Source organism: Canis lupus, chromosome 20, assembly GCF_048164855.1.
Source record: "Canis lupus baileyi chromosome 20, mCanLup2.hap1, whole genome shotgun sequence".
NCBI classification, from domain to species: Eukaryota; Metazoa; Chordata; class Mammalia; order Carnivora; family Canidae; genus Canis; species Canis lupus.
Genome location: NC_132857.1, coordinates 29,198,876 through 29,211,547, shown reverse-complemented (window position 1 = coordinate 29,211,547; position 12,672 = coordinate 29,198,876). Strand labels below are relative to the sequence as shown.

General features: G+C 47.7%; 1 protein-coding gene across 1 annotated transcript in view; it reads left to right on the top strand.

Moving 5' to 3' along the window:
- The window catches only part of GYPC (glycophorin C (Gerbich blood group)), a 42,415-nt gene extending 35,084 nt beyond the window's left edge, over positions 1–7,331 (top strand). The window contains exons 2-3 of the mRNA XM_072788821.1: positions 5,614–5,670; positions 6,626–7,331. Of these exons, the coding sequence (XP_072644922.1) occupies positions 5,614–5,670; positions 6,626–6,822 (254 nt within the window). The 3' untranslated portion in view covers positions 6,823–7,331. The remainder of the gene's footprint in view (positions 1–5,613; positions 5,671–6,625) is intronic.
- Positions 7,332–12,672: the final 5,341 nt, after the last annotated feature.

Genomic DNA, 12,672 nt, shown 5'->3' with positions numbered 1-12,672 from the left:
CCACTATGAACTTGCCCCCCCATGCCCTCTCACCACTGCACCCAGTTCCCCCTGCCTGCATTGCCTACCCTGCCATCTCCATAGGTCAGCCGTGGGGGGCCTCCTCTTCCTCCAGAAAGCCCTTCCTGAGAACATCAGACAGCTACCCTTCCTAAACTTACCCACAGGCATTTGTCTCTGTCTGTTACACAGTAGGCTCCTTAAAGGTAAGGCCCTTGCTTCGCTAGAGATGACATCATGCAAAATAGTAGGTGCTAAAGAAATGTTGCTGAGGAAAGGAAGAAGAAACAAAATCACGAGCGTCTGCACTATCATGTCAAAGACACTGGGAGTCCTGGGGCTGAGTCTGATGGGTGAGTCCCCTCTGCAAAACCCCCAGGCATATCTTTATTGCTCATTTTGACACTCTACATTTTGACACTTTATTGCTCATTTTGACACTCTACATTTTCTACTCTATTGAAAAGTCTCTTTTCACATAAATATGTTGAATCTCCTCAATCAAGTCATAAGCTCCCTGGGGGTACACCCCATCCTCTCCACATCCCTGGGGCTGGGCAAATGCTACCTGCTTAGCCAACATTTCTGGCTTGCAAGAGAGATGGACAGACAGCAAATAATAAGCTGTTCGTTTATTACTTTGTAGCACTACTATCCTGAGATCAACTCTTCCCCAGTTGTAGCTTAACTGTTATATCCTTTCAGGGTATGATAACAACAAACCATCAAAGAATAGGAAATGTGGTCGACATTTTTCCTACCAAAATATAAAAGTCAGATAATAAACTTCAGTTGTCAACTGCTTTCTGCTTAACTGGCATAAGAAATTGCCAGATTTCTTATGCCAATAGGCAAGAATCTAGCACAGGAAGAAGAAACTCCAGTGGGAGTGAAGAACTTTCTAGGGCCACAAAGTTTCCTGTCCCTTCCCCAATAGCTGCCCTCCCCCTGAACCCAAATCATATTCATGCAAAGTCATTGCTGTGGGAGAGTTGACTTTTCTAACCAGATCTGTAGTCCCCTTGAAATAGAATGCTCTGGGTAAGTGGCACAGAGCTTGGCAAATTGCCAGGTGGTGGTGTGGTTGCCTCTGCATTGCTGTCATAGACAGGGTTGTCATGGCAGGAATTCTCCCAAGGACTCCATGACAAACCTGTGTTCCCCTTCATGGTTTTAAAACTGAAATAATCTTCCTCTTCCCAGAACACTTAGGTCTCCTTTTCCAAAGGCATTCTCCCTCTTGACTAAAAGGAACTCAATCCCCAGAGGCCTCAGCCCTGGCCGAAATTCTTGCCCCTTTGCTGGGCCAGGCGGACATGGGAAGCAGGGAGCAGGCACTTCCGACATAACTCGTGAGGCACAAGGAAAATCTGTTAGAGATGGGCAGGAGGTGTGAAGACAACACCTCGCAGGAAAGAAGAGAACTCCTGGCACAGCTTCATCAGACAGACAACACAAAAGATGGGAGGTCCTTAGTGGCAACAAGGGGTTGACCTATGTCCCTGGAGCCAGTGCCTAACCACTGCTCTCTGTCAACATCGGAAAATACCCTCACCTCCCAACCCCCAGGGCCCAGCTGCTGCTAAAGTCCTGCATCCTGTTGGCTATGTCCAAGCTGCCAGCTGGAACTGGGAATGTCACCTTAAATGAGAGAGCTTCCATAGAAATCTTGCCCAGTGCCTAAGCCTAGTAAATACACAGAGAACCTATGCAGTGCTCCTCCTCCTCCAGAGCCTCAGAAGCCTGAACCCCCAGGATACATGGCCTCATCTCCACGATCAGGGGTCATTCTTCCCACTTGCCATCGCACCCCTACCCCTGTTACAGGGCAGCTTCCCTAAAGAGAGTTTCGGGTAGTAACAGCCCTCCCCCTTCCTCTCCTTCTGGAAACTCATCAGTTCAGCTCACAGGAAGCATCTGTTATCCCTGTCCTTGGCACATGGCCCAGGCCCTGGCCTTGTGGCGATGCCTGTGGCTAGCCACACTGGGGATTTGGAAGCCCAGAGCTGTCACACAACATGGCCACCTTGCCGCCATGACCCATACTAGCTTTTGTTTGGAGTGAGGCCATGCTTTCTTCACCATCTGCCTGCTCATAGTTGCGCTCCCTTGAACCCAACACTGAAGGACTAGGCATTCTCTCTTACAGTGCTGTGGTTTGAGCCAGGCCCTCCAAACAGCTTGGTGAATGCTACTGGTGTGTGCACAAATGAAATCTAAGCCCCACCAAACAGTATTTACTCTGGCTGCCTATGATGGGGCCTGATGATTTCTGAATACCTCTCTCTGTGTGTCTCTCTCTCCCCTCCCCTCTCTTCTTCTTCTTCTTTTGCTTCTCTCCCTCTCCCTTCCTCTCTCTCTCTAGTTGGGTCCCACCAGTGGTTGGGATTTACCATTTGACAAACACTGCCCTAAATAAGTTGTATGTCATAATCACATCTCCCAGTGAAACCATAAGCCCCCTGAGGTTAGAGACTCATTCTCTATTTCCTGAAAGCTCCTCAGTCCCTATGGTAATGCTGGGAACACAGAGACACTCAGCATCCAGATGTTGATTCACTGTCAGCCAAGACTGTGGTGGGAATCCATGACGAGCATCCATCCTCTGCAAGGACTCCCAACATCTGTTAGTGGGTCGCTTAGGTGACTGACATTGAATTATGTGCAAACCAGAGTGACAATAAGAGTGAAATCAAACTAGTGGTGACAGGATGTGAGGATGGTCTGGCTATGATATCTGTCACCCCACTGATCACCAGGGTTGATTCAGCAGATCTGGCTATCTAGGGGGTATTTCCTTCCTTCCTTCCTCACCACTCCATGTGTGTCCCTCCCAAAGCCGCTCCCTCAGTCAGAGGACGACCTTCCCTGATAGAGAAGGATGGTTCTTTGGACAAGGATATTTGAGTAACAGAGCTCTCCTGCTAAAATCTCCAAATAAGTTCTTAAGTCCATCTGTAGGAGAATGTAGGGTGGTCAAGCTTCCAAGACTCCAGACACATCCAAATGAGGCTCTGTATGTGGCAGTCTGCCTCTCTTTAAAAAAAAAAAAAAAAAAAGTGGTGACAACTCAGTAAACACCTATTCTGAGCTATGTGCCATTAGGTATTGTCTCCATAATATATAGAAAATATTTATCATGTGTGGTCATGTCACTTCTAATCCCTACCACGGGGCGGGGGGGGTTGTTCATCTTGTTTTACATACACAGAAACTAAAGTCAGTCAACATTAAATATTTTGCTGATACACCACTGTGAAATTCTGTGCCAAGACTTGAACCAAAAGCTGTCCACAACAATGTGGACAATGCAAAGTACAGTTTGATTCTCAGTTCTCCCAAAGGGACCAGGCTTTCAAATAACATTCAACAACTGTTCTTGGGTGCCAGGCACATAGCCCGATTCTGGGCATAGAGCTATGAGTGGGCTAACATGTTCCGGGATTTGTAGAGCTTTCTCTCTGGTGGGGGCATTGCAATCTTGAGGGGAGCCAAGAAGGGAAATCACAGAATACCTTGGATCTCTATGAAAGAGTTGAGGCCTCCCATCCCTGTCCATGAAGGCTACACAGTGGCTTATTTCTGACCTCAGACCTACACCCAGCTGTAAATAACACCTTGTTCTGCCATAAATGTACCCCCTAGGATTGTCCATCAATCCCTCTACCCCAATTCTTGAGCTCAGAATGATGCTGATTCCAATCACATACCCACCCTTCAACCCCACTAGGGGTGAGCTTTCATTCCAGGGTCCCAATCTGCTTGCACACTAACCCATCAACTTCCTGGGCAGATGGAGCTCACTCCAGCCAGCCTTTCCAAATATCTCCTATCATTACTGCTGGCTAAAGGGAAGCAGGGCAAGGGAGGATAGCTGAAGACAGTGCTCACCCCACCATCTCCAGAGGTGAGAGCTGAAAGCACAGGCTTCGAGCAGTTGTTTTTAAAAGAAAAGGAAACAGCAGTCCTTTCTAACCCTGACTGGGTTGGACAAACTGGCATAAGAAATGCTGGCCTTTACCTGGACCATTCTAAGTGGCAATTCTGGATATTTGAACTTCTGTGACCATCCATGCAGACTTAAGGAAGGGGCCACTCTTTTTTCTTACTGAATCGTGCGATCACTTAATGATTGAGGAAGGTCTACAATGCCAGTGTCTGAATACACTCACCAATGTATACACGTATACATGCCTACATGCATTTCTTTATGAAGTATTATTCAGCAAATATTTATTGAGCACCTACTGTGTACTAGGTGGCTAAATTCCAGGTTGCTCTCATTCACCCTGGATCTCAAAGCAGATGCCACTTGAACTTCCTGCCCTTCCGGCCTCAGGTGGAGGCTATGAAGCACTTAGAAGCTGATCTGACTGCTCCCCCTGCCTCCCCTTCTCTCCCTGTGCTGACTCCTGCTGTGTGCCTGCTTTGTCTCTTTACTGACTTGAGGACCTCTTTTAACCTCTTCCTCACCTCCAGGCTCTAGGCTGGTTCTTCTCCTCCTCTGCCTCCAACCTTTCCTCGGCTCCCTGCACTGTCCTTCCTGGCACCACAGCTGGTTTCTTATCAGAAAAAGGCATCTGAAAGCTGCGCTGGGGAGAATGACCTCATCCCACTATAATTAAAGTGATTATCTGAGCAGAAAGGGCTATTATGAAGAAGTCTTCTCTGTTTTAATATGCATAGCCATTGTAACGGGAACATGGGATTTCCATGTTAACACTGATATTTCTGTGGTCTAATAAATCCTTCCTCTCACTTATCTCCCAGAGGAGAGAGAAGACACTGTGCTGGAAGTGATGTGCAGGTTCCTGCTCTCCTTGAGATGCTAGCCCTGTGGCCAGACCATAGCACCTTGGAAAAACACTCAGTAATTTGGTAGTGCCCCAGGGTGGCCCTTCCCACAGGAGAGCCATTCAGAGATCACAGAGGGGCCTGGGGGAGGAGCCTCCAGACAGGAGCCATCCTGGGAAGGACATCTTCAAGAGAGAAAAGAGAAAGAACTCCACAGAAGTGACTGTGAGCAAAATCAGGGCCCACCATTGGGCAAGCTGTGTGACCTTGGGCAGGTCACTCTCTGATGCTCAGTGTCACACCTATAAAATGGACTGGTAATACCACACGCCTCATCAAACTGTGGCAAAGACCACCTGATATGACGGGAGAAAGGTAACTAAACCAATACGTGGCATGTACAGACCCTCCACGTGTGGGGACACCTCACAAATAGTCTGTTTTTACCATTCTCGTGAGAAATGCTGAGGTCCAAAGGCAGGTGGTGCTGGCAACAGGTGCATTACTGCCCACCTTCATGCTCACCACCAAGCATGTCTCCCCAATGTCTGCCCAGTGCTGGAGCCTGTCCCTCACCCCACTTGCACTGTTTCAGAGATGCCAGACCTGAGTCTGCCTCCACTGTGGTTCACATGTTCTCGCCAGACTGGCCAGTGGCCAGGCAGAGCCAGAAGCCTGTCCATGCTCACACTGCCTCCTGTCCACTCAGTGTGTTTGTAGAGCCGTGCACCTGTGAGCAGGGGGTGCAGGCACAGCTGGGGTGCTGCTAAATATGGGAAACTTTTTCTCCCCACTTAGGCTCTTCTCTTCTGTTCACAGAACTCGACACTGGCACATTTTTCATGTCATTGGGGGCAAACATTGCCATCATTGCAGGTAAGCTATCCTGGGCCTCCAAGCCAGGAGGGTCAGATGGAATGCCCAGGGTAGAACCCGCCTTCAAAGCAAATGCCTGAATGAGAATGAGGCTGCATGGGGGCCTATATGTAAGCCCCTCTAAAACTCATAAGTATTCCCTTCCCCCATTACTCCCAGGCTCCAAGTGACCCACCCCCTATTGCCCAGACTTCAGACCTCTTCTAACTGCTCATGAGTCCAAACAGAAATGAAAGGCTGACGTCTGCCCATATCCCATGCATTTGCACAGCATCCTCCAGAATCCTCTCCCTCTTCAACTCTTTTTTGGTTGATCCCTGCTTCCCTGCCAGATTCATGCAGCCCTCACCTTCAGAAAGTGTGCTGGAACTAAGGTAGGATGATGAGCAGTGAATCACACTCCACCCAACTTGTCTTAAGTGCTTCCCATGGCCCTGTCTTGTTTCCCCAATAGTGCAAAGAGGGCAGTCACCAGGGCCTAGCCTTCTGGGCACTTTCAGGGCTTTAGCACCAAATCTTGTGTCCCAGGAAACTTCTCAGTTGGGATTACTCTGGTTTTAAAACTGAAAGTCCCAAGGGCCCATGAACCCCTTAGTTTTAGGTAAATGCATGCAGCTCATTCTGCAAGTTTTGCATAGAGACCTGTCTTCCTCAGTAGACCAAGTGCCCCTGAGCAAAGTTCCCTTCTGGGATCCTATTCCAGCCTCAGCCTGCACCAGGCTGAGTGGAGGTAGGGGGAGCAGAAGGAGAGACAGGGGCAACTCAGATGGGCACAAATAAGGGTGAGCACACTCTGGGCAGGAGGAAGAAGGGCAAGAACAAACCAGTCTGTCTGGGGTTGGTGTTTATTATAGCAGAGTATCTGTCCTGCCCCAAGCCCTGTGCATCCTGACCCCCTGTCCCTAGTTCCAGATACCTTCTCCAGACAGAGCCATGCATTGCTTCCCTCCTTCAGGTGTGATCGCCGCTATAGCCTTTGTCCTGATCTGCCTCCTGATCTTCATGCTACGCTACATGTACCGGCACAAGGGCACATACTACACGAATGAGGCCAAGGGCACAGAATTTGCCGAAAGTGCAGACACAGCCCTGCAGGACGATCCTTCCCTCCAGGACACAGGTGACAACAGCAGAAAGGAGTACTTTATCTGAAGGGCACCAGGCCTCACCTCCCCCAATGCCTCCTTCAACTCCATGAGAGAAGATGCACCCCACAACCCCACCCTTCTCTGTACTACCAGGAGGACAATAAGAGCACCCACCTCATCCCCAAGATATGCACCTGGTCGGGAACACTAGGTGTCATCCTGGGTAGAGAGAGGAAAGAAGGAGGAACTGAGCCACAAGAGGACTGTCCCAGGCACCCAGAGCTGCAGTGGCTACCCAGGAGGCCTGCCTTTGTTCTGCCAGAGGGAGAAAGTCTTGGTCCTCCTGGGCAGTACAATTTGTCATCAGCATGATGTGAAAGTCCTTACTAGGTGGGTGGGTCTGAGGGCTGGGGCAGCAAGGAAGTGAGTCATCTGTAAGCTGACTGGGGATAATGGCATCAAATGTCAGTCCTTGACATTTGGGGGGAACAGCAGGTGCCAAAGCTAAAAGGCACCTTAGTCTCCCATTGATCCAGCTCTAAATGATTAGAAATAAATTTGAAATGTAACCAAGCATTCAGAGTCAAACAGCATTACTGTAATTGTCTAGAGAAAGATAACTACCACTCAGGCCTTGCTTTTCACCAGTGTGACTTTGTGTTCTCTGGTACAGTCTGCATGAGTGGGACTGGGATCATCTACTTCCATCCCCATTGGCTTGTCTCAGCATAGACTGCACAGAGGGGTCCTGAGCCCCCGGGGGAAGGAGGGCCTAGTGACCAGATTTCTTTTTTCCCTATGTAGGCACAAACTTCATGAAACAAATATAAGAGTGGAATGTTCTTCTAAAAATAGGCTGTCCTAGCTGCCAGGGCACTGGCTGAAGCACTGATTATCTAAGCATGGTATTAGAAAAACTACACATGTTAAATAACTATGAGTGAACCCATCCTTCCTGCAATAACAATGACTACAGCACAGACTGCAGAGTGCCATTGCTCTGGGTTTGGGCCTTGGATTCCCATTTCCTGGTCCTGGGACCTTGGGCAACTCACTTGACCTTTCTGGCATCAGTCTTCTCATCCCTAGAGTGGACATGACTCCAGGTAGTGTTGAGGAGGAAAATTTTCCTCTACTCTCCAAGATCCTTCTGGCTGGTCTAAGAATCAAGTTGACATGAAACAGATTGGCAGGAAAAATCAAATTTAATATCCTAAGTACTAAACATGGAATTCCAAAAACAGGCAAAATGAGGTATATATGCCATCCTGACTAAGTAGAAAAGGGTAGGGGTCTGGGACTTCGAAGGAAAGGAAAGCTCATTCCCAGGATGGTGAAAAAGAGTAAATGTTTAGTAAACAAATGTTTGTTGGGCCCTTTAGGAACAATGGGACATGGAAAGGAATCTTAACACAGACTTTCCTGAACCCCTCCCTGTCTACCTCCTCTGGTTATATTATAATGTAGTTATCTATGGTGATAGTTCCTTTTCTGAAGCAGGTCCTTTGTGTAAATTCTTTTCCGCAGTTAAGGGGAAGGTCAGAGTTTCTTCCTAAGCCTTTGGGGCCTTGATTGTTTCCAGCTCAAAATAATCTACATGCCAAAGTGGGCCCATCCTGAGGGACTCATTCTGAATCCCTACAGTACAAAGTCTCAGGGTTGATGGCAGGAACAAATGTGGCAGGTGCTCAGTGCTGTCTTCTAGTGTCAATAATTGGCACTAGAAATGCAGCACATATGGATTAGTTAATGAAAGTTGCTCATTGCACCATTTCTCAGCACTTTCTGAGGAGGAGTGATTGTCATTTAAAATGAATAATAGGGAGAGAAGATGAACTTACTGAATAACTTCCTTTGTAAGAGTCTTTCTAAGATTCCCAGCAGCTCAGCAATCACTCAGAGACCAGCAGGCCCAGGTTTAAGACTGCAGCCCAGGCAGCCAGGAACTCCCTATGACTCAGGTGTCTTGAGGCTGCACCATCTACACCTGGGAGTCATAAAGGTGTCCCATCATTCTCCCTAGGGGAATAATGGGATCCAAGCTCTGCCAGGAATGGCCACTGTGCAAAAGAGCTGGAAGTTATAGGGTTGTCATGGGTGTGGGGAGAGAAATAGAAGAAAAGAAGCTGGTGATAGTCAAAAGGTGAGACTTTTCCCTGAGTAACCCGAGTTCTCTGGCCTACTACCTTTTCATCTATCAAATCAAGGGTTTGGCTACATCCGTATGTCCCAAACTGTGACCTAAATAATACCAGCCTGGCAAAATAGTGATAAACAGCCCAATCAAAAAGGGTGTTCCATGTGCAAATAAATGTGTAAAATGATGTGTTAAGCAAAGTTAAAGCCGTGCGAGGCTTCCAGGCATCTTTAGGGTTCCAATGTGTACGATAACTCTTGGAGAGTGGGGGGTATAAGGGGATGAATGCTGCATCTCTCAAATACATTTTTCCAGAGACTCTATTTCTTCCCAGAATACTTTTTAGAAACCTGAATGCCAAGAGTCCCCAAAACATGTTTGGGAAACACTGAACTAACCAATTAGCCAACATCCCTACCTGTTATAACATCACTTCAGGGTTTTGAGAATCTGGGGGCATATGGCCTCGTCTTCAAGGATTGTGAGCACAGATCACTGTCCAGTGGGCACAGAGGAAGCACCCAGAACCCCCACACAGGCATGCCTTGCTATAAAAAAAAAGTCTCCAGGGAAAGGATAAGCCCAGGATATCCCCCCACCCATGCCTCCACAGGTGTCTGTGCTAGAAAAAGATGCCCCTCCACACTCCCCCTGCCCCAGCCCCACAGCAACCTGTACTGACTGATCTCTGAGAACTGGCCCCTTCCTCCCCTGGCCTTTGCCCTCTGTGCCCATCCAATGTCCTAGCAAAGTGTAATAAAGCACAGTCTACTCCCAGCCCTCAGGCCCAGCCAGAATCAGACATGGATGCTGCCAGGTTGGGTCATCCAAAGTGGCCTATCCAGATGCCCCCAGGAGGGAGTTGTCACAGGCTAACTGTAGAAGCAAGAGAGCCACAACAGTGAGCACATATCCCCACAGGCACCTAGTACATGCTGGTGTGCAAATAAATAGTGCTCTGTCTGGTACCTTACCACACTTAGCACACTTCATCTTTGATCCCTCCCCCAATGATACATAGAGTCACTATGTAGCATGTGTGCCATGAATGTGGATGGGAGCAAATGTGCACAAATATGTACACACTAGTTCTCCAAAAGCTTTTAAGAAGGAAAAAAAGAAGTGGCGAGGAAAAGCAGAAAGGAGAGAGAAATAGGAGAGGTGAAGAGGATGGCTGGAAGAAAAGGGAAGGGGAGCTAGCACACACTGTATGCAATGCCAGCTGCTTTGCGCGTGTTCCTCTTATCCTCACCAGAATCCTCACAGGCCAGTGGCCTCATCCACCCTTTAGCCCTGTAGAAACTGAGGCTCAGAAAGTTTGGAAGAATTGCTGGAGGTCACATAGCTTTTAAAGGCTATGGGGGCATTTGAACCCAGGCCTGTCTGACCAGTGGTCTGGAAAGAGGAGGCGCCTTCTTTCTGCAGGCTGAGGTGAATCAGTGAAAGCTCTTCATGGGAGCAGAACAGGTGGCATCAAGACCTAGGGACCCCAAAATGACCCAGTGCTGGGGTCAGAGGACCCCAGGCCCCATCTCCGCCAGCAATGCCCTGGGCTGTTACACCAACATTTCCATCCCTGGCGAGGGCTAGCCTGGGATAGAGGCAGCTCTGCATGGGAGTCAATGACCAAATGGAGTCCTGAACTGTCAGCCCTCTGCAGGATGATCAACAAGATACAGACAGCAAGTGCTTTCAGGTTGATTACACCTGATTCACATGCAAGCACCCAAGAATCTTGCCACCCAGGTCTTATGGAAGAGGACAATGATGAGGCAGCTTCCATCATGTCAAAACATCCATGTAACATCTGTACTAATCCTGCTTGGATGATTTGTGGTTTTAAAAGGTGTTTAACCCCAAAAGAAGAGTATTTAATGATGAAATTTCAGACCCCGAGATAGACAGTATGCATGTGTGTGTCTGTGTGTCTAAGTGTGGTGTCTGAGGATATAGCTACAATCCACAAACATGGGTGGGGTAGCTGGATATAGCAGGCCTCGCCTCAAGGGCTCATGGCTTGGTGGAGAAGATGAACATGTCAATGTATACAGCCCTAAAGTGTTACAGATGCTGTGAGAGAAGGGATACAGATAAACTTGGAAGACCAATGAAAGAAGACACCAGTTCCACCTAAGGACAAGATGGACTAGGAAGCCTTCAGGCAAGAGGGAAAGCTTGGTTTGGCCACACAGTAGACTAGGACTGGACCACAGAGGGTTTTGGGCCCCAGGCTAAGAACTGAGGCTTTGCGCCACAGACCATATGGAGGCACTAGAGAAACAGGTCATTCTTTATCATAATGATAAGGCGATGATCAAATTAAATAGGACACAGATGAAAATGTACTGTGGAAATGTACAAGGGGGCTTCTACAGGCCTGTCAAGGGCCTGGAGACCTCTGTCATCTTGGAGCAAACCCATTACTCCAGCAACATTTTATTTTGTCTGAAATTCACATGACTCAGCCCATCCTGCCTGTGGGGAAATGGATCTCTTCTTCTCTACTTCAGTCCTAATCCACAAAATGAAGATAAAGATGTTTTAATTTTAGAGTATTTTGAATATGAAATTCAATGAGGATATAAGCTGGTCAGAAACTATAAAGGTGCTGAGATTTTACCCGCTTATGAGGTAAGTCAAGCCTTACAGTTCCATGGATACTGACAGAAGACACAGGATAGAGAGCTCAGTTACTCACAGCTAGGGTATGAACATCAGCATACTTACGTCATCACTTCTTTTCCCCTAGCCCCATGTGGACAATGTGGATGGTCCCCAATGGATGCTTGTCCACAGGTAGGTTGAGTTCCAAAAGAAGAGCCCTAAGCTAAGAAAACCAAAGTCTCTTTCGATGGGCAGTAAGCAAGCCTGCCCTCTGCTCTGGAGAAAGGCACTATCTCCATCTTCCAAACCTGCTTGCTAAACAAACATCCTTGCAAAGATAGCCTAGAATAACCAGTTCACTCCTCACAAGATATGAGAAGTTTGAGACACGTGCAGAGCATTGTCCCCTCAACATGGTAAGCACTGCCTCACTGCCTGGTGCTCATGAGTGCTCAGCACTTGTTGAATAAGTGTGTACATACATTAAACCTTAGCAATGTGCTAAGTAGCTGGGCTCAGAGCCTATTAAAGTATCCCTACCTTGTCACCAGCCAACCAAAAAGCATATTCTGCTTCCTAAGGTACATGGGGGAGTTTAAAGGAGAAAACTTTTCCCCATTCTTTTCCTGATCTCAAGAGATATGGCTGCAGATTCTCTGGTGTTTTGGTTCACAAAGACAGGAACAAATAGAGGTATACACTATGGGAATCTCTCAGTTCATGAGTGAACTCATAAATCTAGAGCCCTGACAACGAGGCTAGATGGAATTCTCCAGCCCCTATTTCTAAGGTCATCCAGTGATCAAGAGGTCTCTCTTACCAACATTATAGATCTCAGAGGATGCTTAAAATAGGCAGACCCTTCCCCCCCCCCCAACCTGTCTTTAACTTTAAACCAAACATTTTGGCCACCTTTTTTTTTTTCAAATAGCTGAAATTCTTATTTTTCTCTCCAAGTCAAAAAGTGAGAAAGAGTTCTACATTCAGTTCTCTGAAGATAAAGTACTCTGTGAGCCTCCTAAGATGGCTCAGGGGCAGACCACCCTTTCCTCTTCCTCCAGGGGAGAACTATTTAGTTCACAGTTGTTGTTCATCAGACTGTCCTCTAACAGTCACAGGTGGAGACATTAGAACAAAATGATGGTGAGCATCCAGACCTCAGCATCTAGGCAG